This window comes from Eumetopias jubatus, unplaced genomic scaffold (genome assembly GCF_037043125.1).
Source record: "Eumetopias jubatus isolate StellerSeaLion01/CBP00866 unplaced genomic scaffold, mEumJub1_p1.0 scaffold_8, whole genome shotgun sequence".
NCBI classification, from domain to species: domain Eukaryota; kingdom Metazoa; phylum Chordata; class Mammalia; order Carnivora; family Otariidae; genus Eumetopias; species Eumetopias jubatus.
In genome coordinates, this window is record NW_028274814.1 from 48,038,854 (window position 1) to 48,066,226 (window position 27,373).

A 27,373-nucleotide genomic window follows, 5' to 3' on the forward strand; every position below is an offset into this window, starting at 1 on the left:
GTGGGTGAACTACCAGCTGCTTTTGCAAGGTGGTTGTATCATTTTGCATTCCCATCAGCAGGAAAGTTCCAATTGTTTGCATCCTTACCATATATAATACTGTCATTTTCATTAGGGTGTTGTGTAATTAAATGTGGTTTTAATTAGTATTAGCCTAATGAATAAATAATTCAAACCATATTTTCATGTGTTTTTTTTTGTCACCCATATATATTCTTTATTCCCTAAGTAGTTAGTTGACTTCAGCAGTGAAGCCATCTGGGGTTGCCTCCGGAATTGTTTACCTACAAATTGAATATCTTATTTTAGATAAATCACTGTTCATGTTATCAAATTCTTCTTGGGTGTGTTTGAAAGATCACTTTTTTTGAATAATGTCTTCTACATCTTAGAATTTATTGGCAAACAATTCTTCATAATATTCCCTTATAATTGTCAGTAAATCCTTTCATGTCTGTAATAATGTTCTTTCACTCATATTGGTAATTTATGACTTATTTTTCTTGATCAGTCTGGCTAGAGGTTTACCAATGTTTTGATCTCTTCAAAACTTCCTGTTACATTTGTTTTATTATTTCGTTTATTTACAATTTCACTGATTTCTGCTCTTCATTTTATGATTGTCTTCTTTTACTTGATTTGGGTTTTATTTCCTTTTCTTATTCTACTTTTTCAAGGGAAATTGAGATGATTGATGAGAAAATTTCTTCAAATGTTATACATTTCCCTATAAATACTGATTTAACTGCATTCCACACATTTTGATCTTATTGATTTGCTCTCATTGAATTCAAAATATTCAATTTTTTTCTTTTAAAACAAACAACAGCAAAGGTATTTTTAAATTGTGTTCATGGTTTTATCAGATCTGTTTATTATTTCAAAGGATATTATTTAGTTCTCAAATATTTGGAGATTTAAAAAATATTTTTTCTGTTACTGGTTTGTAGATTAAATCCACTAAGGCCAAATCTGTGTGATTTCAATTTTTTAAACTTTGTTGAGATTAACTTTATGGACTAAATATGGTTAAAATATTTTAATGTTCCATATGCTTTTGACAGAATATGCACTCTGCTACAGTTGACTGGGGAATTCCATAAATATCATGTAGATGAGTTTGGTAGAAAGTATTATCCAGGTCATCAATATCCTTACTGGTTGTATGACTGTATCTATTGGTTATTAAGAAAGGAGTGTTTAAGTTCCCAGGTATAATTGTGGATTTCTCTATTTTTCCTTTTAGTTCTATCACAGTTATATTTTGTTTCTTAGAAATATTTCTAACACAAAGAATGCATAAAGAGCAATATGAAAAACATGAGTACCAACTTTAAAGTTGTGATAAATACTGGTATTTTTCTATGTGCTTTAGATCCAGATCTAACGGAAAGACTTTGTACTCCTTCCCAAGCCCATTCCACTCCTTCTATAGGGACAACCCTATCTTGGAAGTTTATGTGTATTTTTGTCCATGATTTTGTATTTGACTATATATTGACAACTTTTATATGACTACATATATGCTACTATATATTGATTTATATATATGACATAATCATGAATGAGCAATATACAGAATGGAAATATACCTAAATGGAGCTATTGCAGTGCATGATCTACAATGCGATTTTATTCGGCACTATATCTTCCACCTTTTCCTAATATCGATACAATTGGATCTGGAACTTCACTCTAAATGCAGTCCAGAATTGCACTGTATGAAATATATTACACCTCATTCATCTGTTTCTTTATTCTCAGACATCTCATGTAGTTCTCATTTTTCTCTCAATAATGCTGCAGTGAGCATCACCATGTCAGTAAGTGAAACGGCCTATTCATACAATCAGCCTTTCTGGACATTAGGTTACATTTCTTATCAAACAAGTTTCCTTTTGGGACTCCTGGGTGGCTCAGTTGGTTAAGCGTCTGCCTTTGGCTCAGGTCATGATCCCAGGGTCCTGGGACTGAGTCCTACATCGAGCTCCCTGCTTAGTGGGGAGCCTGCTTTTCCCTCTGCCTGCCACTCCCCTTGCTTGTGTTCTCTCTCTCTCTCTCTCTCTCTCTCTCTCGGACAAAATAAATAAATAAATAAATGTTTAAAAAAAAGTTTCTTTTTCAAACAAGTTTTATAAAATCTTAATGCCATCTTTTTATTGCCTTTTTGTTATATACACTACAAATGTATTTTTCAATTATTTTTTCCCTTTTTTGAAATAATTATAGACACACAGGAATTTGAAACAATACTACAGAGATCTCAGGTATCCTATACCACCTTTAAACAAATGTAGCATCTTATGTAACATTTTGCATATTTGCGTAACAGCTTACATAAAAATATATACAATATAAAATCTGGAAAATGACATTGATACTAGCAACAGAACTTATTCAGATTCACCATTTTGTTTGTTTATCTGATTTTCCAGTTTTATTGAGATATCATTGAGTTTAATTTTATAAGATTAAGGTATAGAGAATAATGATTTCATTTACATATATTGTGAAGTGATTACCCCAATAAGCTTAGCGAACATCCATCATCTCATACAGATAATAAAAAATAAAAGAAAAATTAAACCTATGTTTTTTTTTAATATGATGAGAATTATTTGGACTTACTGTCTTAACAACTTTCAATTATAATATACAGTAGTGTTAACTATAGTCATTATCTTGTACATTACATCCCTAATATTTATTTGCCTTATAAATGGAAGTTTGTACCTTTTGACCACTTTCCTGCAATTTCCCCCTCCCTCCACTTTATCCTCTGGTATTTTCGGTTTTTTTGGTTTTTCTTTGTTTCATTGACATGATTCTAATGAGTGGGAGGTGATATCTTAACTGTAGTTTTGAGTTTCATTTTCTCAATGATTAGTAATGTTAAGCATATTTTCATATCCCTGTTGGGCATTTGTTTTTTGGGTTTTCTTGGTTTATTTTTTTTTAAGATTTTTTTTTTTCATTTATTTGAGAGAGAGAGAGAGCAGGAGTGATGGAGAGGGGCAGAGGGAGAGGGAGAGGAATTGGCGCACTCCCTATGAGCAGGGAGCAGAACACAGGGCTCAATTCCAGAACCCAGAGATCATGACCTGAGCATAGGTAGACACTTAACTCACTGAACAACCCAGGCACCTCTGGGCATTTGTATATATTCCCTCAAGAAGTCCCTATTCAATTTCTCTGCCCATTTTTTATTCAGATTCTTTATTTCCATTGTTCTTGTTAAGTTGTAGGAATGCTCCATACATTCTGGATATATCAGATATACAACTTGCCACTCTCTCCATTCTGTAAGTTGCCTTTCCATTCTGTTGGTGGTATCTTTTGATGCAGAGAATTTTTCAGTTTTGTTGTAGTCCAACTAATCTGTTTTAATTCTTGTTTTCTATGCTTTGGTGTCATATATAAGAAATCATTGCCAAATCCGATGCCATGGAGATTTTCTCCTCTATTTTCTCCTATGATTTTTATAATGGCATGTCTTACCTTTAGTGCTCTGATCCATTTTGAGTTTGTTTTGTATATGGTAAAAGGTAAAGTCAAATTTCATTTTTTGCTTGTGAATATCCAGTTTTTCCAGCACTACCAGTTGAAGAGACTTTCTTTCCTCCATTAAATGGTCTTGGCACTCTTGTTAAAAATCATTTGACCAGGGGCACCTGAGGAGCTCAGTTGGTTGGGCATCAGATTCTCGATTCACTCTCTTACTCTCTCATTGCCCCTCCCCCGCATGGGCGTATGCTTTCTCTCTCCCTTTCTCCCTCCCCCCCCAAAAAAATCATTTGACCATATATGCAAAGGTTTATTACTGGGCTTTCTATTCTATTACACTGACATGTATGTCTGTCTTTATAGCAGTACCATCCTATAGACAGAACTGAACTTACAATGGGTCCACCAGTGATGGGTCAACTTACGATTTTTGAATTTATGATGGTGAAAAAGTGATACACATTCAGTAGAAACCACACTTTGAATTTGAATTTTGACCTTTTCCCAGGCTAGCAATATATGGTACTGTACTCACATAATGCTGGACAGTGCCAGGGAGGCACACCTCCCAGAAAGCCATGTGATCACAAGGGTTAACAACCCATGCACTTACAACTATTCAGTAGCCATAAAACAACTCTATTTTTACTTTTCACTTTCAAGAAAGTATTTAATAAATTACATGAGATATTCGATACTTTATTATAATAGAGACTTTGTATTAGATGATTTTGCCTAACTGTAGGCTAACATAAGTGTTCTAAGCATGTTTAGGTTGGGCTAGTCTAAGCTTTGTTTTCAGTAGGTTAGGTGTATTAAATACATAACTTACAATATTTTCAACGTATAATCAGTTTATTGGGACATACTTATCATAAGTTCAGGAAGGTCTGTATTTTGATAACTGTAACTTTGTAAGAAGTTTTCAAATGCGGAAGTGTAAGGTCTTCAACCGTGTTCTTCTTTTTCAGGATTATTTCAACTACGAATCATGCTTTGAGATTCTATGTGTCATCTTGGAGAATATTCTATGTTCCTAATTGAGAAAAATATGTATTCTTTGTGGCCAGAGTATTCTCTAAATGTCTGTTATGTGTAATCGGTCTAGAGTATTGTTCAAGACGTCTTTTTCTTTACTGAGATTCTGTCTGATTTCTCTGCAAGTCAGGTCTGTGGTGATGAACTCCTTTAGCTATTGTTTGTATGGGGGAATGTCTATCCCTCTCTCATTTCCAAAGGATAACTTTGTCAGATAGATTACTCTTCTTTGACAATTTTTTCTGTTATCTATTTGAATATTCTCCCCTTCTTTTCTGGCCCGAAAAGTTTTTGCTGAAAAATACACCAATAGGCAAATAGGAGATCCTTTGTTTTCTTGTTTGTTTGTTTGTTTTGTTTTTAAGATTGATTAATCGATTGATTGATTTTAGACAGAGAGAGAGAGGGAGACACGGGGAGGAGTGGCAGAGAGAAAGCAAGAGAGACTCCAAAGTAGACTCCCTGCTGAGCACAGAGTCTGACCTGGGGCTTGATCTCATGACCCCAAGATCATGATCCAAGCTGAAATCAAGAGTCAGATGCCTAACAGACTGCACCACCCAGACAGGCACCACCCAGGTTACAATGAAAACATACAACAATAGCAAGAAACCATGTACAGATGCAATACAATCTTTATCAAAATTCCTATGGCATTTTTCACTGAGAAGATAATCCTAAAACTTGTGTGAAACCACAAAAGACCTTGAATAGCCAAAGCAACCCCAAGAATGAACAGCAAAACTAGAGACATCCCAATTCCTGATTTTAAACTATACTAAAGGCTATAATAATCAAAACAGGATAGTACTGGCATAAAAAGAGACAGACTAATGGAACAGAATCGAGATCCCAGAAATAAACCCATGCATATATGGCCAACTGACATTTGACAAGTAAGCCAAGAAAATTCAATGGATAAAGGATGGTCTCTTCAATTATAGGTGTTAAGAAAACTAGATAACCATGTCCACAATAGTGAAATTGGACCCTCATCCTACTGTTCACAAAAATTAACTCAAAATGAATTAAAGACATAAACATACAACTTGAAACCATGAAATTCCAGAGAGTAAAACCTCCTGACATTGGTTTTGATAACAATATTTTTTATTTTTATTTTTTTAAAGATTTTATTTATTTATTTGACAGAGAGAGACACAGAGAGAGAGGGAACACAAGCAGGGGGAGTGGGAGAGGGAGAAGCAGGCTTCCCGTGGAGCAGGGAGCCCGGTGCAGGGCTCGATCCCAGCACCCTGGGATCACGACCTGAGCCAAAGGCAGATGCTTAACGACTGAGCCACTCAGGCGCCCTAACAATATTTTTTAGATATGACACCAAAATCACAAGAAACAAAGGTAAAAATAAATATGTTGAAATTCTAATTCCCATGACCTGTGAATATGACTTTATTTTGTAATAGGGTCTTTAAAGATATAATTAAGTTAAAATGAGGTCAATTGGGAAGGGCTTAATCAAATGAGTCTCCCTATAAAGAGAGGGATATTTGAAGAGTGACATGGAGAAAGAATGCCATGTGATGACAGAAGCAAAGATAAGAGTGATACAGACAAGCCAAGAAACACCAAGGGTTGTCCACAGCCACCTGAAGCTGGGAAGAGGCAAGGAAGGATTTACTCAGAGTAAAGAGTCTCAAAGAGAACTTGGCCCTGCCAACTTCATTTTAAACTGCTAACCACCAGAACTATGAAAAGACAAATAGATGTGGTTGAAAGACACCCCAGTTGTGTACTTATGGCAGCTGAAGGAAAAAATACACCACCCATGTAACCAGAACCCAGATTACTACACCGAATTTTATCAGCCCCTGAAAAATGCCCCTTGGACATTGCTATTTTCTAAGACTAACTCTGCACCATGGTAAATACTATTCATAACCCATATTGTTCCTTTTAGGAATAAATCCACATGGTAGGAACATTTGTCCTAGTTTCTAAGAGCCAAATTTAGATTTATCTGGTGTTGAAACCTAGAAATAAATGGAATTTTATAGGATGAGCTCTTTTGTGTCTGGTTTCTTTTGCTCAAAATTAGGTTTGTCATATTAATCCACAAAGACATGGACAGATAATTTTTTTGGTTTTTTTGTTTGTTTTAAGATTTTATGTATTTATTTGACAAAGAGAGAGAGCAGCAGAGGGAGAGGGAGAAGCAGGCTCCCCACTGAGATGGGCATGGGGCTGGATTCCAGGACCCAGGGATCATGACCCCAGTCAAAGGCAGATGCTTAACCGACTGAGCCACCCAGGTGCCCTGAGATAGTTTTCTGTTGTTGTTGCTGTTGTTTGGAGAGAGAGAGAGCTCCAGTGAGTGAGGTGGGGGCAGGGGAGGAGGGCAGAGGGAAAGAAAGAAAAAAACTCAAGCAAGCTCCAAGCTCATTGTGGAGCCCAACACAGAGCTCAATCTCACCACCCTGAGATCATGACCTGGGCTGAAATAAAAAGTCAGAGGCTTAACCACCTGAGCCATCCAGGCGACCCTGGACAAATAGTTTCAATAAAAAGAAATACCATAAAGGGATGTTCCTTCACACAAGTAATAGACAAATGTACATTTAAATAACACAAGAAAACCCTTTTATTGGTGAAGGTTTTATTGGCAAAATCAAACAGATCAATAACACACTGTGATGGTAAAGAAGTGAGGAACCAGAATTCTTGAATGTTGCTGTGTGGAGATGATAGGTGTACAACCTCTACTGAAATATATACATGTCTATTAAAATTTAATATATACACCTTTGACACAGAAATTTCACTGCTAGAGATTTACTATATATATATCTATATATAGATATATATAGATATATGCTCTATGGCCAATTATACTGTATTGAGTGTTAATCATTCCAGCATTTTTCAACAATTATAAAATTCTGGGCAAACCTAAATATTCATTGGAGATAAAACTGGTAAATAACTTTTTGGTACATCCATTTAATGTAGTATTTGCAGCTGCTTACAAACACTGATGATGCAGCTCCTTAGATACTGCTATGGAACAAACTGCATGATTTATTTTTAAACAAAAACCTAAAGAAGCAATACTATTATTTGTAGTTATGTAGTATTTTGTTTAGAAGATAGCATGTACAGTACATTGGTGCACTTTCCTAGAATATGTCTGAATAGTATCTAAACTATTACATGTTTGCCCATGAAAAGAGAACTAGGTGAATAGGGGATAAGATAGGTAAAGAGAAATTGTTCATTATTTCATATCTCATATTTTGAACAATGTGAATGTATTAATTACCTAATATATCAAGGTCATTAATTATATTTTAAAATATAAAATTTTATACTCAATAAAAACGAATTTGTTTTCACATTCTTTGATGGATTGGTTCTTGAACTTCCAAAACAATATGTTCATTTTTTGGATGTATAATTTACTATTTATAAAATTTATTTTTTATGCTTGCTGAAGGATGTTTGAAAGATCATAATCCTTTGTAAATCAAGCATAGTTGACTAATTTGACTCAATACCCTGAGCTTTTTCCTAATACCTATTAAAGAATGAAAATATTAAAACTTTGATGACAATAATTCTTTTATTTTTTTTGACAATAATTCTTTTAATTATCATGGCCAGTGAACTCCTTTTCACAAATGTAACGAAAGCGTTTACTACAATCAGCACTAAAAATATTTGATGAGTTGAGGAATCCACATTTTATATCTGGTAAAGTCTGTTGGAGATGCCTGCAGCAGAGAATATATTTATTTTAGAAAGTCATTTCTTAGGTAATATTCATGATGAATTTAAAACATATGTGCAGTTCTTTCAATGGACATGCAACATCTGCATCCCTAGCACAGACCTCTCACTTGAACTTCTTAATCATGTATCACAATTCCCAAGTGCCACCCTTGTACATAGCTAACTGGTTAATAGATTTATTAAACTTGTATCTACAACTGAATTCCAAATATGCCTTATTAACATTAATGGCTACATCATTCTTACAATTACTGGGCCAAAAACCTTGGAAACATCCCTGAATTGTCAACCTCTCTCACACATATTTTTTTCTTCTCACACATCTTTGAAAGAAGTGTGGAATCTGGCCACTTTACAGCAGCACAAACCCTACCATCTTCATCAAGGCACTACATCTCACCTGGATGAATCCAACAGATTCTTAGCCTCCTGCATCCCAGCTTTTACTCCCACTCCTCACCCCAAGGAACACACATCATCTAATCTGAACAGAGTGCCCAGAAGGAGTCTCTGAAATAGGAAACCTGCCTTGTCACTTCCCTGCTCAAAACCCTCCAATACCTACTCTTTGCCCTCATGAAAAAATCCAACTACTTACACTCTTCTGAAGTCCTTCCTGCTCTCACCCTCACTACCTCTCTGACCTACTTCTCTCCCCCTTTTTCACTTTGCTCTAGCATTGCAGGCCTTTTTCCTATTTCCTCAAGCAAGCTAAACACACTCCTACCTCAGAGTCTTTACACTAGCTGTTTCTACTGCTAAGATGCTGTCCCATTAGGTAATCCACAGGGCTTGCTCATTCAAGATACTGTACAAACATCATTTCTCAAGGACACTGTCTCTGAGCACCCCCATTTAAAACAGTAAAATCTCTTCCTCTTATCTTCATACACAAAAGACATTATAATATAGAAAAAAGAAATGTCACAACAATCCATAGCATTTATCTTCTTCTTTACTTGGCATATTTGGTTTGTCTTCACTCATCCCCACCAGCACTATCAGGCCTGCATTAGAATGTAATATCCATAAGGGGAGGATACTGTTGCCTGTTTTATTCATCACTGTAGCTTCAATGTCTAAAATAGTGCCTGGCATATTACAGGCAATCAGGAAACAGCATGTTAAATAGCCCAATGTCTCTCATAATCTCCCTTATGTTACTTAGATTAGTTATGACAAATCATTTTTCTTCATTTTCTAGTTTCCTGGACAACAAACCGGCAAATCTATGGGATTTACCAATGAGACAAGACTACCAGAATTTATGTGGATTTGTGTAAAATAATAGCATGAAAGACACTAAGTGATCACACTAGAGATACAAGATTACTAAATGATTTATTGGAAAAAGCTCTTTTCTTTTTAGTTCTTGAATAATACCGAGCAAACAGGTACAAGTTGCACAGAGAGTGCTTGGTTTAGATGCAAGTTTTATTCACTCATTATATTTTTACCATTTCCTGCAGCCATTACTTGAACATGCTAGTATCACAGAACATACAAGAGAAAGGTATAAAAGCAAAATGTCACGTTACTGTGTTTGGAAAGATCATCCAATAAAGAACATGGGAATAAATAATGCTCTTTGGGACTATCTGAAGCCTGAGATTTGCATTTGGTTGCCTATCTGAGAAGTGCAATCAAATGGAATTCAAGATATTCCCTAGGTCCCCAAGGATCCTTTCCTATTCTTGACCTATAATCTACCAGGCAGTTCCTGAGCAGGAAAGTTCCAGAGCAGGAAATCTACCATGTCCGTTCCTGTGACATGAAAACTTACACCATCTGAGATAAGAGTGTGTCATCCAGCCACTTCCAGGGATGCTTAGCTCCTACTTTATATAATCCAATCCAATAATTGTATTTTATTTTTGATTGAATGAAGTTCTGTGGAAAAGTAGAATTATTCGTATTACTCATAACATCAATGTAAACGACTCACCCACAAAGGACTTAAAAAATACTGGGCACTTTTATCTTCAAATACCATTCTGATAAATGGAGGAAGCAAGTTAATTTCTCCACGGTGTGGAGAAGAAGTTGAAATGAAAAGTTTTCAATGAACAAATCACTCAAGTCTTTGTGACTGGTTGAAAGATATCAACAAAGGACACGATGGATTTTTTAAAAATCTCCACATATAATAAAGTGGATGGGTAAATATGACTGCACTAAACCTAGAATTTCTCTTCATCATAAGACATCTTAAAGAATGTGGAAAGACAAGCTTCAAATCCTGAGACATCTGCAATAATTTAAAGAACAAATACATATTTCTATAAATCAATAAGAAAACAAAGTGATCCAATAAGAAAAAATGGACAAAACATAAGAACATATTTCAAATAAGTAAAGCATGTAGCCAATAAATATGGAAAGAGCTAAGCTAACTAGAGAGCAGGAAAATGCAAATCAAAGTCACAAGGATATATCTTACAACTGTTCAATTAGCAGAAAGTAAAAATAACACCACCAAGTTTGTGGGATGGTAGAGATCAAAAATATCTTTAAAATAGTTCCTAAAATCATATTGAAAAATAATTTGGAATTCTCATATAAAATTTAACTTGTACAAATCCTATTGCCCAATAAACCATTCATAGGAAGATTTATGATGGAGAAGAGAGGACACGTGGAACAATTTTGCACAGAGCCATGTCTAAGAGTGTTTAACAAAGGACTATTCATAACAGCAAAAGCTGGAAACAATGCAAATTCCCATCCTCTAGAGAATGGATGAGGCATACCCAAGCTGTGGAATATAAGAAACTATACCTACAGCCATTAAAACAGCTTATGCCATTTATTTGCTAGGTACACTGAAGAAAATAAAACTACTTTGAGCATTTTCGTTGCTATACAGAGGGAACCATACTGTTTGCTTTGAAGATTTTTGTGCACTGAATAATGCATACAGTGTCGAAAATATCTTTAACATAAAAACCTGTAAATTCTTTGTAATCATTATTCCAATTGATATATTTTATTCATTTCAAAGGTCTCTTATGGATGCAAATGTGAAGCAACAAATTAATGTTCTTTCCTAAAAGCAATGTAATCTAATCCCCCTCTCTCATACTCTCACTTTCTCTACACACACACACACATACACACACACACACACTCCAAAATTTTTTCACTGTAATTAAATTGTATAAGAAAAAAATCTTAAGACTGCATCTTTTAGAGTAGGTAAAATGGGGGGTATTATATAAGCATCACAAAACTATGCATTATCCTTTCTAGGTGACTGAAGAAACACTAAAATTAAATGTTCATTGATACTTTCACTCACATACTTTTGTTAGATTTAGGGGTATACATAAATGTATAAAAGCCAATCTCAGTTTTCAGTACCAATGGATTTAAGGCACTGCTTTCATCACAATCTTGGGTGTGGTAAAGCAGAAAAAGACTAAAATTCTAAACCATTAGGGTAAGAGTAATGCTGTTGTACAGCAAAGTCTGTTGCAGGATTTGTATATGCATCAGTATTCCAGTTTAGATCCTGACAGCAAGGCTATCATAAATGATAGTAAAACTTATGAGTCTCAGAGACAAAGAGAAAATCCTGAAAAGCAGCTTGGGACAAGAGATCTGTAAACTACAATGGTAGAAACATTAGATTGACAACAAACCTATCCACAGAGACCTGGCAGGCCAGAAAGAACTGGCATGATACCTTCAGAGCACTAAATGAGAAAAATATGCATCCAAGAACACTATATCCATCTAGGCTGTCATTGAAAATAGAAGGAGAGATAAAAAGCTTCCAGGACAAACAAAAACTAAAGAAACTTGAAAACACGAAACCAGCCCTACAAGAAATATTGAAAGGGGTCCTCTAAGCAAACAGAGAGCCTAAAGGCAACATAGACCAGAAAAACACAGACAATATACAGTAACAGTCACCTTACAGGCAATACAATGGCACTAAATTCAATCTTCAATAGTTACCCCGAATATAATGGGCTAAATGCCCCAATCAAAAGACACAGGCTATCAGATTGGATTAAAAAAAAACAAGACCCATCAGTATGCTGTCTGCAAGAGACTCATTTTAGACCCAAAAAAACCTCCAGATTGAAGGTGAGGGGGTGGAAAACCATTGACCATGCTAATGGACACCAAAAGAAAGCTGGGGTGGCAATCCTTATATCAGACAAATTAGATTTTAAACCAAAGACTGTAATAAGAGATGAGGAAGGACACTATATCCTACTTAAAGGGTCTATCCAACAAGAAGATCTAACAATTGTAAATATCTATGCCCCTAACATGGGAGCAGCCAATTATATAACCCAATTAATAACAAAAGCAAAGAAACACATTGACAACAATACAATAATAGCGGAGGACTTTAACACCCCCCCTCACTGAAATGGGCAGATCATCTAAGCAAAAGATCAACAAGGAAATAAAGACTTTAAATGATACACTGGACCAAATGGACTTCACAGATATATTCAGAACATTCCACCCCAAAGCAACAGAATACACAGTCTTCTCTAGTGCCCATGGAACATTCTCCAGAATAGATCACATCCTAGGTCACAAATCAGGTCCCAACCGGTACCAAAAGATTGGGATCATTCCCTGCATATTTTCAGACCACAGTGCGTTTAAACGAGAACTCAATCACAAGAGGAAAGTTGGAAAGAATTCAACTACATGGAGGCTAAAAAGCATCCTACTAAAGAATGAATGGGTCAACCAGGAAATTAAAGAAGAATTTTAAAAATTCATGGAAACCAATGAAAATGAAAACACAACTGTTCAAAAATCTTTGGGATGCAGCAAAGGCAGTCCTAAGAGGAGAGTATATAGCAATACAAGCCTTTCTCAAGAAACAAGAAAGGTCTCACATACACAACCTAACCCTACACCTAAAGGAGCTAGAGAAAAAACAGCAAATAAAGCCTAAACCCAGCAGAAGAAGAGAAATAATAAAGATCAGAGCAGAAATCAATGAAAGAGAGATGAAAAGAACAGTAAAACAGATCAGCTAAACTAGGAACTGGTTCTTTGAAAGAATTAACCAGATTGATAAACCCCTGGCCAGAGTTATCAAAAAGAAAAGAGAAATGACCCAAATCAACAAAATCATGAATGAAAGAGGAGAGATCACAACCAACACCAAAAAAACACAAACAATTATAAAAACATATTATGAGCAACTATATGCAGCAAATTAGAAAATCTGGGAGAAATGGATGCATTTGTAGAGATGTATCAACTATAAAAACTGAACCAGGAAGAAATAGAAAACCTGAACAGACCTATAACCACTAAGGAAATTGAAGCAGTAATCAAAAATTTCCCAAGAGCCCAGGGCCAGATGTCTTCCCAGGGAAATTCTACCAAACATTTAAAAAAGAATTAATACCTATTCTTCTGAAACTCTTCCAAAAAGTAGAAATGGATGGAAAACTTCCAAACTCGTTTTATGAGGCCACCATTACCTTGATCACAAAACCAGACAAAGACCCCATCAAAAAGGAGAATTACAGACCAATATCCCTGATGAACATGTATGCAAAAATTCTCACCAAAATACTAGCCAATAGGATCCAACGGTACATTAAAAGGATTATTCACCACGACCAAGTGGGATTTATCCCTGGGCTGCAAGGTTGGTTCAACATCCACAAATCAATCAATGTGATAAAATACATTAATGAAAGAAAGGACAAGAACCATATGATCCTCTCAATACATGCAGAAAAAGCATTTGACAAAGTACAGCATCCTTTCTTGATCAAAACTCTTCGGAGTATAGGGATAGAGGGTACATACCTCAGTATCATAAAAGCCATCTATGAAAAACACACAGCGAATATCATTCTCAATGGGAAAAAACTGAGAGCTTTCCCCGTAAGGTCAGGAAAATGGCAGGAATGTCCACTATCACCACTGCTATTCAACATAGTATTAGAAGTCCTAGCCACGGCAATAAGACAACAAAAAGAAATAAAAGGCATCCTAATCAGCAAAGAAGAAATCAAACTCTCACTCTTTGCAGATGATATGACACTTTATGTGGAAAACCCAAAAGACTCCACCCCAAAACTGCTAGAACTCATACAGGAATTAAGTAAAGTGGCAGGATATAAAATCAATGCACAGAAATCAGTGGCATTCCTATACACCAACAACAAGACAGAGGAAAGAGAAATTAAAGAGTCGATCCCATTTACAATTGCACCCAAAACCATAAGATACCTAGGAATAACTCTAACCAAAGGGGCAAAGAATCTGTACTCAGAAAACTATAAAATACTCATGAAAGAAATTGAGGAAGACACAAAGAAATGGAAAAACATTCCATGCTCAGGGATTGGAAGAACAAATATTGTGAAGATGTCGATGCTACCTAGAGCAATCTACACATTCTATGCAATCCCTATCAAAATACCAACCACTTTTTTCAAAGAAATAGAACAAATAATCGTACAATTTGTGTGGAATCAGAAAAGACCCTGAATAGCCAGGGGAATGTTGAAAAAGAAAAAGCAAAGCTGGCGGCATCACAATTCCGGACTTCCAGCTCTATTACAAAGCTGTCATCATCAAGACAATATACTATTGGCACAAAAACAGACACATAGATCAATGGAACAGAATAGAGCGCCCAGAAATGGACCCTCAACTCTATGGTCAACTCATCTTTGGCAAAGCCAGAAAGAATGTCCTATGGAAAAAAGACAATCTCTTCAATAAATGGTGTTGGGAAAATTAGACAGTCACATGCAGAAGAATGAAAGTGGACCATTTCCTTACACCACACTCAAAAATAGACTGGAAATGGTTGAAAGCCCTCAGTGTGAGACAGGAGTCCATCAAAATCCTAAAGGAAAACACAGGCAGCAACCTCTTCGACCTCATCCACAACAACTTCTTCTTAGAAACATTGCCAAAGGCAAGGGAAGCAAGGGCAAAAATGAATTCTTGGGACTTCATCAAGATAAAAAGCTTTTGCACAGCAAAAGAAACTGTCCACAAAACCAAAAGACAACCGACAGAATGGGAGAAAATATTTGCAAATGACATATCAGACAAAGGGCTAGTATCCAAAATCTATAAAGAACTTATCAAACTCAACACCCAAAGAACAAATGATCCAATCAAGAAATGGGCAGAAGACAGGAACAGACATTTTTCCAAAGAAGACTTCCAAATGCCCCACAGACACTGAAAAATTGCTCAGCATCACTCAACATCGCTCGGCATCAGGGAAATCCAAATCAAAACCTCAATGAGATACCACCTCACACCAGTCAGAATGGCTAAAATTAACAAGTCAGGAAATGACAGATGTTGGTGGGGATGCAGAGAAAGGGGAACCCTCCTACACTGTTGGTGGGAATGCAAGCTGGGGCAACCCCTCTGGAAAACAGTATGGAGGTTCCTCAAACAGTTGAAAATAGAGCTACCACACGACCGAGCAATTGCACTACTGGGTATTTACCCCAAAGATACAAATGTAGAGATACGAAGGGGTACGTGCACCCCAACATTTATAGCAGCAATGTCCACAATAGCCAAACTATGGAAAGAGCCAAGATGTCCATCGACAGATGAATGGATAAAGAAGATGTGGGGTATATATACAATGGACTATTATGCAGCCATCAAAAGGAATGAAATCTTGCCATTTGCAACGACGTGGATGGAACTGGAGGGTATTATGCTGAGCGAAATATGTCAATCAGAGAAAAACATGTATCATATGACCTCTCTGATCTGAGGAATTCTTAATCCCAGGAAACAAACCGACGGTTGCTGGAGTGGTGGGTAGTGGGAGGGATGGGGTGGCTGGGTGATAGACATTGGGGAGGGTATATGCTATGGTGAACGCTGTGAATTGTGTAAGACTGTTGAATCACAGACCTGTACCTCTGGAACAAATAATACATTATATGTTAAAAAAAAAAAGTAGAAGAAGATAGCAGGAGGGGAATAATGAAGGGGGGGATCGGAGGGGGAGAGGAACCATGAGAGACTCTGAGAAACAAACTGAGGATTTTGGGGGGGCTGGGTTAGCCTGGTGATGGGTTCTAAAGAGGGCATGTACTGAATGGAGCACGGGGTGTTATACGCCAATAATCAATCATAGAACACTACATCAAAACTAATGATGTAATGTATGGTATTTAACATAACATAATAAAAAATTAATTAATTAATTAATTAATCAGGATACTCATGTACCTAGATTTTTAAAATTTATTTTATTCCATTGCTATTATTTAGTTCATCTGTTTCTTATAGTTAAAAGTGATTCATTCATATTTTTAATATGAATTTCAGAAACAAAATACATAGATTTCCTTTTTTTTAAAGTAAGCTGTACACCTAACATGGTGCTTGATTGAACTCACAACTCCAAGATCAAGAATCACATGCACTATTGACCAACTGAGCAAGCCATACACCCCCGAATGTTGTTTTTGTTTTAACCTGAGGTTTTTAAGTCTTCCTTCACAAGACACTAATAGAAAGAACATTGCTAAGCACTAAACAATATACTTGGAATTCAGTGCCTAAATGGAATCATTAGAAGAAAAGCTACAGAATCCAATCTGTTGACTTAATATCCCCAAATCCTAAAAGGAATGGCAAATGTGATCTAAATTTTCTCTTCTAAAAAAGAGATGCTTCCTCTGTCATTCTAGATGATAAGTAAAAGAAAAATTCATTTTTAGAGAATTGTTCCTGCTATATTCAATCTCTTTACTTTTCATCCTTTTTCCCATAGCCATGGAAGTGAGAAACTCAACGTCCCTTAGAAATACTGACAAAGGAACAGAACTAAGTTCAATGAGAAACTCTCTCTTTCAGAATGCTCAGAACATTGAAGGCAGTTTTTCTTTTACCCTCTATCAGCCCTGAGAAACTAAAAACTGAACTCCCTGATGTATACTAAATTTGAAGATGCAACATATACAAGAAACAACATATGCAATACAATACAATACAATACAATACAATACAATACAATACAATACAATACAATACAATACAATACAACTAAAAAAAAAAACCTGAAAATCATTCCACGGCACACACAGCAGAGCCATTTCTCTTGGTTTAAAACAATGGTTCTTCTAGGTCTCTGTTGCACCTGTGTCTCCTCTGCAAAGCAATCTCCACCAGTTAGCAAGTGCTTCAACACAAAGTGGCCAAATAGTACTGGAGGAAAGTCTAAGCAATTATCCTAACTCAAGATACAGGAACTTCTCATAAAGCATTTACTCAAGTTTTATAAAGTAGACATACCTGCTCCTCTTTATTATCAATCCTAAAGAGACTAGAACGCATGTTTTGGCATGACTCCTTACTCCTCTCCCAAGTCTTCTCTTCCTTTGAAAAATAGTAACAGCTTCTTCCACAGCAGGACATTTTTTCTTCAAGACTGATATAGTCTTTATCTTAAAAACAAAATCCACCATGATCTTCAACCACAAGAACACTTAGAGACCTGCACCTTCTATATATCTCATTGCTTAGTTCAGACTGAATAACCAAAAAAAAAAAAAAAAAAAAAAAAAATAGGTGGTATTTCTGAATCCCAGAAGTCTAATGCTGGAAATAGCTCTTTGGCCAAATTGTGGAGCCAGGGACTGTCTCTGACAGACTTCAGGCCATTGTTAGGATTGCACTGAGAAATCTTGACTTCTAAAGGCCAAATGCATGGCAGCAACATGGAGCAGTTCTCCCTTCTGGGAGAAATCCACCAGTGGAATGTACAGGGATGGTATTAATTCCAAAGGATCTATATTGGGGAAAATTCATTCATGAGGATAAATTACTCAAATAATCACATCAACATGACTTTGTGAAAGTTGAGTTCAATTACCTATAGTAAAGAAAATGATTTGATTTTAAAAGGTGAGCAAAATTGGGGTGCCTGGGTGGCTCAGTTGGTTGAGCGACTGCCTTTGGCTCAGGTCATGATCCTAGAGTCCCGGGATCGAGTCCCTCATCGGGCTCCCTGCTCAGCAGGGAGTCTGCTTCTCCCTCGGACCCTCCCCCCTCTCATGCTCTCTCTATCTCATTCTCTCTCTCAAATAAATAAATAAAATCTTTAAAAAAAAAATAAAAAATAAATAAATAAAAGGTGAGCAAAATTAAAGGACCTGACAAAATACAATGTAAAGTTTTAAAATTATATATTTTTAAAAAAATATTTAAAAATTTAAAATTATATATTTAAAAAAATCTGTAACTAACAGCATAAGTATTCAGTACATACCTGTAATAGATGGTAGAATTAAGTGACCTTCAACTTCTGCAAAGGAAGCATTTTTGTCTTTTATGTCTTTCATATCTTGCATTGTGTTTCCAGAACACCTCTGAAAAACTTTAACCCATATTAGAAAGTTAAGGTCATGAATGCCTTTAATAGGTCACTTTATTATAATCACTTACTCTCATTTAAATTATGTGGTGAATGCTGTTGACTAAATGAATGTACCATCAGAGGAAATGTGAGGATAAAATACTATGAAGTGTCAGAACATAAAACAGATTTTTATTATACAACTTTATTTGCTATCTATTACTTGTTAAGTATGTAAAATAGTAATCAACTTTTATAAAACAGAAAATATAAACAGGAAATCAAATACATTACTAGTTTCTATGTCATCTACACTTGAAATAAAGATTTCAAAGTTGGTGAAATTGAGTATTCAGTATATTATTTTGTATTTAGTTTTTGCATATAAAGCTAAATACAGGGATTTGGCTCTTCTCTAGAATAAACTTATAATTGATTCATTGAATGTGCATGGAGTATGGGCTCAGATGGTTCCTTCTAATATGCAAAAGGAAAGTTAAAAACCTCTGAGAGAAATAGCAATATTTTCCAAAACTCACAAATAAAAATGTAAAAACATGAAGTATATGGCTCTTTCAGTGTGTGAACATTAGAAGAAAAATCCTTTAAAGATTTGTTACATAACTGAGAACGTTCATTTTCAAATCTGCTATGACCCATCATCATTCAGTCAAATTCTTGGCTACTTGTAAATATCCAACAACATAAATTGCACAGTCTCTTAATATAGTCAGTTGCAATAAATATAACTATTGCTTTAACTGAGCCATCCATTCCAATGTTCATATACTGGTTTTGAATTAAAAAGACACATTAAGGAGCACCTGAGTGGCTCAGTCAGTTAAGCCTCCAACTCTTGGTTTCAACTCAGATCATGATCTCAGGGTCCTGGGTTTGAGCCCCACCACCAGCACCATGCACAACATGGAGTCTGCTTGCTAGTTCTCCTTCTGTCCCTCCCCCTGCACAAGATCTCTCAATCGCTAAAATAAGTAAATAAATTTAAAAATAAACAAGACATGTTAAGACCTCTGATACCTAAGGATGCCTGGGTGGCTCAGTCGGTTAAGCATCTGCCTTCAGTTCAGGTCATGATCCCAGGGTCCTGGGTTGGAGTGGCATGACAGGCTCCCTGCTCAATGGGGAGCCTGCTTCTCCCTCACCTCCCCATTTGTGCTCTGTTGCTATCTCTATCTTTCTCTCTCTCAAATAAATAAATAAAATCTTAAAAAAAAAAAGACCTCTGACACCTAAATACTACAAGATCTTGTGACTAATTAATTCCCTTGTCCTTTCCTTACTGACTATCCAAGGACACATGGTACAAAATTAATTTTGGCGGGACCTCCAAGAAACTTACAACATAGTCTTTATGAACATCTAAAAATAACCAAATTCATTGGGATACATGGCTGGCTCAGTGGGTAGAGCATGTGACTCTTTATCTCAGGGTCTTAGGTTAAAGCCCCATGTTGGGTGTGAGGCTACTTAAAAAATAAAAAATAAAATAAAAAACATACAAAATAAACCAACCTTGGATATTCTTGGCATTCACCATCTCATCTCTACAAGGCTTCTGAAAGTCAGATGACCAAAAATCACAAAACTCTACCCATACGGTTTAATGCTGACCAACACTTATGCTTCTCATCAATATTTCACCTCAACATTACACAGTATAGTTATTGACTCACACTCTTCTCATCAACAGCTATTTCAAGTATTTATACTTTTCCTAAGTTATCTAGTGCACCTCCTTGATGCTCCCCCTCAGAAGATGGCCTCATGTGTTATTTCACATGGAAACAGTCACCAGCAAGTGTACGTTCCTCTCAAAATCCTGCCTCACCTCCTATAAATACACAGGTATCCCTCATTCTATCTCAGAAAAAAATATTGCTTTTCATTGAGTAAGTCTGAAACTTCAACCCCTGGTCTTGATTTCATCCCCTATTGAATCTTTAGTGATTGTGATCTCCTACTATTATATTTCTCTCTTGGACCCTCAACATTTTCCTTCTCATGGTTCCCTTCTCTTGCATTATGCTCATCTCAAGTCACCTCTCCCACAAAATTTCCCATCCTTTATTCTTCATATTTTTTGTAAGAGAATTGTTTTTTTAACTCTTAGATTGGGGATTGCATAAGGTTGTTCATAATACTTTATTCATGAAACACTCTCAAATTTGCTCTCAGAACCTTTATTTTTCTTATTTATTTAGCCAATATGTTAACCACCAAATACTGTAGCTAGCTCCTTAACTATTACATTTACCTACCTTTATACTTTATTTCATCCCTCTTCCTACCTCTCTCAGTGTTACTAAAGCCCATTACAATCACCCCTTGATAAATTTTACATATACTTTTATTGTCTCCTTATGTATTTCCTGAAATATTACTATTTATTTGTTTTTAACTATTTAAGTTTGTAAGAAAGTATGATATACAAGAACTTTTGTGCTCTTGCTCTTTTTTCATTTCATATTATCTTCAAAAATTTCATCCACATCGTTGTATATCACTGTAGTTTATTTTAACTGCTACATAAACTGCATTGGGAAATAAATTGCTGAGGTTTCGTTTACTCTCCCATTAGTGGTCATTTATGTATTTCTGAGGTGTTTGATAGTAAACAGCACTGCTATAAACAGTCCGTAGAAGTGCATATCTGTGCATGTGCAAGTGTATCTGTTGGACATATACTTAGGCTGCAAATGACTGACTCATGTTCAGGTTTAGGAGATAATACCAAACTGACAAACTACTTGTGTCAGTTTATAGTCCCTCTACAATGTATGAGATCATATATATCCACATATTTTCAACACATGGGAAATTTTTTGCTTAGCCATAATTCAAAAAATAGTTTTCTGTACTCATTTTCTCAACTTCCTAATGTTTGAATAAGTTTCAGTCACTGTAATGAAGCTTTGACCCAACCTACCATTTTGCTGAATCTACTCTAGAAAATGTCATTAGTGGCCTCTCTGTTGACAAATATAATAAGCATACCTTTCACTATCATAATACTTTGTCTTTCTGTACTACTTGAAACCCATAACTATCTTTAACCTCCTCTCCATATGATGCCATAATGTTTTGGATCCCTTCCTTGTTTAACCAAACCATCACTGTTTTTCACTATTTGCTCCTCTTAACACTTACTTCTAAATGTTGATTTATCCTAAGAATCATCCTTCTCACCCTTGTTCTAGCATAATCTAGTCTTCCTGGTTTTACAGGGTGACACATGGTCTAGCTTCTTTCCTCTACTATGTTTTTGAATACTTGTTCCATTAGTTGTTGAATAAACAATTCATATCTCTAATCTAGGCATCTCTCTTGATCTTCAGACTTCTGATTCTATCCTATATGTGCAGATACTCTGTGTCTACTGCAAAAACTCACTTTGGAAGACTCAGACTAATCTAATTCTTTTTGGTAACCTCCAATGATATGCCATCAGCACCTCACTCTTCACCATTATTAGCACACACGCACACACACACACACACACACACACACACCCTAAATCATACCGTAATGTCCCTCTTGTGTCTTCTAAAACATTTAGTGGAATATATTTACCAAGGTGTAGAGCCCGATGTCAAATGGTAACACTGATTCACTTGTTTCCCTCACACAATCAATAAAAGGCATAATCTTAACAATGCTACACATTAAATATTTCCCATATGTGGTCCCTACCCTTCATTACTTCTTTCATGACACTAATTTAGTCATTCTTTTTTTTAAATATTTTATTTATTTATTTGACAGAGAGAGAGAGAGAGAGCAAGAGAGGGGACACAAGCAGGGGGAGTGGGAGAGAGAGAAGCAGGCTTCCGGCTGAGCAGGGAGCCCAATGCAGGGCTCGATCTCAGGACCCTGGGATCATGACCTGAGCCGAAGGCAGATGCTTAATGACTGAGCCACCCAGGCGCCCCTAATTTAGTCATTCTAACTAACCCTGATTCCTGAAACATCCTCCTATCTTGTCCCTTCCCTCACTTTCCAGTCTATATAGATTGACCTTTCCAAAATCCCTATCTGTTCATGGGACATGAGTCCTGTTTTGCCCTCAGATAAATCTTCCAATAGTTTCTTTTTTGTTTTTAGGACAGATCTAAAATTTCCTAACATGATATTAAAATTACCATAAATTGCATATCTAATGAAACCCATTTCTACATACTTCTTTTATTTACCCAAAACTGAAATTCTCCTAACACATCAATATGTTCTTCTGTTCATGCTGTTCTGCCTGGAAGAGTCTTCTCTACCATGAATTTCCTGATTACATCCTACCTATATTTTATATCATGTCAATTACTATCTCCTAGAGGAAAGTTTCTTGACCTCAGCATGGAATAGCCCACCCATCTGATATCTTCATGCCATTATTGCAGCACTAATAATATTTTAAAAACAGCTTCATTTTAAAAAAAATCTTCCCCTTAAAACGGAGCTCATTGAGAGCTCACTTTCTAAAATTTATTTCTTCAGTGCCATCCATAGTTCCTGACCCAGCAAAGATACTCAAAATTGTTGTTGAATGAATGAAACAAAGAATAATAAACATCAGGAAAAGGATATTAAAAACAAGTATTCTATACACATTGTTTAAAAAATTGATATGAAATCTATAAAAAGTGATATAGAAAATAGATCAACTTTATATTCCCCTTGTGATTTAAGCAGTATTACAATATGATAAAGAATGTAAAATTCAAATAAAGATTTTTCCAATTCTCTGATAATATGGAAAACCTCCTTCCACACAAAATATAAGGATGAATATATATGTAAGACTCACTGTACATTTCAGCCAAATTTTCTGCCATTACTGCTATTGCTTACACTATTTTGTGTGGTATAAAACCTAAGTGATAGCAAAATAATAAAATCATCATCCTCAATATTATCATCAACACCATCATAATTACTAACATTTCTATAGGACTTTATGATTTTTTTACAGTGTCTTACAATGGATCCTTATAAGATTAATTAGGATTCTGCAAATCTTCTATTACTTTTTTTAATTTAATTTAATTTTATTATGTTATGTTAGTCACCATACAATACATCATTAGTTTTTGATGTAATGTTCCATGATTTTATGATTTACAAAGGTTCAGCAGAAGTTCAGTGATTACAGCATCTCATTTTCCACTCTGGCTCATTGTTCTCATAAGAACTGTGTACCTGATACTCACGCATATTTATTAAGCCTGTGATTGTCAGCAGGAAGATAACACATATAACTCCCAGGGATAATGCAACAATATGCCATGGAAATTCTATACAAAATCAGAAAGCAAAATGTACAGTAAGCATTGAGCCTAGAAAGGCCCTAAAATTTAGAACAAAATGGAAATTCATTCTGGAACTAAAATGAATATCACTATTTACTCTGGTCACAAGTCTCATTAAATATTACATTTAAATATACCTCTTCATATGTAAAGAACAGATATATAATATCAAAATGTATAGACACAATTATCATGATTTTACTTTTTCTTACTTGACATCATAATGTTTTCAGAAACAAAAAAACAAACAAAACCCTTTACCTCTCCTTCTATTCATTGGACATCTTTCACCCTTCTGTTTCCTCGAATAGGGTAATTTCAGGTTCACGTATGTCACTCTCTCCTCGCTCATTTTTGAGGGCTGCAGCAAAGAACACAGCTCAAATCCTATTCAATGTTTCACGAGACATGAAAATAACATTATATTTATCATGAAGTAACAGCGACAGCTAAACAAATGATCATCTGAAATAAGCAAGTTAAAGTAAATATTTATCTGGAACTGTTAGGAAAATTTTTTTTACATTTCTCTTTGTAATGACTTAAACAGAGATCCTACACAATTAAATAATGGTCCACTACCATTTATGGGAGAGTTATATTTCACTTTTTTTTAATTGCATTCATTGCCAAATTTAAAAATTTATATATTCCATACCCACCTAAAAAATAGATTTATATTAGCTTTTGAAAAATTATGTCTGATCACTTTTAATGCCTGTTTTATGCCCAAGTGGCAACTTTATTGACACCAAATACAGTAACTTCCTCTTTAGTAAGGACACACACGTTCCAATTTGACAAACTCCACATCTGCCACAAGCCTTTGTCAGACCCCACTCATTCATCTACATTATCCCTTGAACTTTAAAGTCAGTGGGTCATGACCTTGTTTTTAGAGTGTGAGGAAAATGCAGAAATCACAGAATCCAAGGAAAGGGAGTTTTGGGAGTAACATTAAATGAGGGGGATATAACTTGTAATTCTAACAACAATGCTGCACAGTGGTCCTTTCTATTTGTAGATGAGGTAAACTGAAGCTCCAAGAGCATAAACGGCATTCCCAAGGTCAGAGAGCAAATAAATGATAGTCTTTAATTAAAATAAATATGAATCTTATAAATGTGTGAATAAACAAGTATAAAATATATTAAATGTAATCTAGCTCAAATAAATATATATGTATATTAAAATTTATATATTATACTTAAACATGTAATTTATGTAAATATATATTTAGTTCAAGTATAATATTATATATAGCTTATTTATGTTTATCCAAATATATTATCCTTCACCTCCACTTAACTCATATGAACAATACCTTTCAAAGAATACCTAATAAACTCTCTCCGCTAAAAATTAAAAAAATACATAGTGATTAAAGAGGAGAAAACATTTTTCCCAAAAGAATATTTTTGGTAAGTGTAGAGAGAACAGATAACTGTTCCTCCTAAATAGATTTGAAACTCGGGTTTTTAAAATATCTTAATATTTCACCATTCAGTTACATTAGAATGTCAGGAAATGTGATTTGAACCATTAGCAAATAATGATAAACTGTATAAACACAGTGACATTTGATTTTCAATAAATACTCTTTCTACCAAAGTGCCAATTTATAAGGTAAATTTTGTCTTAAGGTCCTTTTCCTCTCTAACTGGATTTTGTTTAGTTGTATTTTAATTGAAAATCTGTATAACAAAGTAAAACAAGAAAATAAATCTGCAAATATAAACCTGGATTTATTTTGATAGAAAAATAATCATATTCTCAAAGCAATAAACTTTTTCTTTATTACACTTAACTGAAAGATGAGGGAATTTAACCTTTGGATAATTCATTGCTAACCAGTTAGGTAATACCTGTAGAGATAAGAGGGGGGGGAACACGTTTTATATTGTCTAAAAAAGAATTAAACAGTCCTTAAAATATCTAAGGATTAAAAAAATCATATTCTACATAAGAAATATTTTGACCCATTCTCATTCTGATCCATTCCTGTCTTCACTTGTAGAATAAAGTTAACATTAGATATGAATTAACGCAGATCCCAAAGTCAATTATTTTCTGCAACATTCCAAAACTCTCCCACTTCCTACATAGCTTTCCTGTAGCAAATTCTACTTTATCCCTCTTTGTTCCACAATGGGACAGCACAAACATAGGTCACACAAGCTCGCAGGCTGCAGTACTTACATCTGTGCCTTGGGATCTCACCAGCTGGAGAAATAGAGTGGTCAGGAACACAGCTATGATGTCCTGGCTCTGCGGGCCTTTCACCTCTGCTTTGACTCTAGTAGGCACTTACTGATATGTTTCACTGACTCTCAGAGAGACCCTGTCAGAAGAAAGAATGCCAATGATCATGTGACATTAGATATCCGCCCCCCCTACAGTTTCCACTGGTGTCAGTATCTCATTAACTCCTGCACTCTACTCTGTGTCTGACAAGAGTCATAGAAAACTCAAATGCTAAATCTTAAACACATTTTCTGGATCAGTTTAAACTTGGGATTTAGCAGGTACCATGAAGATTGAAAAAAAAATGGCCTTTAAAAATCTCATGAGATTAGGAAATACTTAACAATAAAATTTAAAAATTATGAAAATAAAAAGGAAAATATCCATATTCTACCTGACAAGATTCATACATTTTCTTTTTATGGAATGAAAGTAAGTTCCCAATTGTTATATATATATATATATATATATATATACATATATATATATAGTAAAAGTAGAGAATGTCAAAATGTTCAAATTTTAGATATTATTTTTAGCAAACAGCCTAAGGATGGCCAGATTGCTTCATATATTGCAGTAAATCTAAATAAATAAAAACTGAGACATGAATGATTTGAAGAATATCACATTTCTACTTATTTCCTGTGATCTCTTTAAATTGCCTGAAGAAACTAACTCTTTAAATAATAAAAATTAAGACACAAACATAGAGACATGTTTAAAATATTGAATAGATTTGTGGGTAGTCCTTTTAAAGCATCAAAGTCATCTGTCCCAATAGTTGTAGCAAAAACAAAGCATTTTTTAAAAGACATTATTTGTTTAATTCAGTGAGCAGCTTTATGCCCTAATTAACCGCAGAAGTCAGTGTTAGGCAAGAACAAAAGAAATTTTTTGTTTTTTCATATCAACCACATTGATTTCTGTACCTCAAGGGATCCCATGCTCTGATGCTTTGAAATTCTCCTTAGAAATGTGTAGTAATAACAACTGAGATCCACTCTATGCCAGCTATACCAGGTGAGGTCTTTGAAAGCACTTTGCCAAAAAAAAAAAAAAAAAGGAGGGGGTGCATTTTCCTTGGGTTTGGGCTGTTTCTTTGCTAAGACCTAGCTAAATGTTTTCAAGAAGTAGGTTTCTGACATAAAGAGAGAAAGCATTCTGCAAATTC

The 27,373-nt window shown here is 35.2% G+C and overlaps 1 protein-coding gene across 1 annotated transcript; it reads right to left on the bottom strand.

Annotated features, from left to right (window-relative positions):
• Positions 1-8,143: 8,143 nt before the first annotated feature.
• Positions 8,144-26,249, bottom strand: LOC114221658 (natural killer cells antigen CD94-like). The gene is made up of 7 exons (XM_028119742.1): positions 26,155-26,249; positions 24,217-24,316; positions 23,857-23,940; positions 18,548-18,655; positions 17,572-17,723; positions 10,073-10,179; positions 8,144-8,270 (listed from the first exon to the last, which is right to left on the bottom strand). The coding sequence occupies exons 2-7, from the start codon at positions 24,305-24,307 to the stop codon at positions 8,144-8,146; spliced, it is 669 nt and encodes a 222-aa protein (XP_027975543.1). The 5' UTR covers positions 24,308-24,316; positions 26,155-26,249.
• Positions 26,250-27,373: the final 1,124 nt, after the last annotated feature.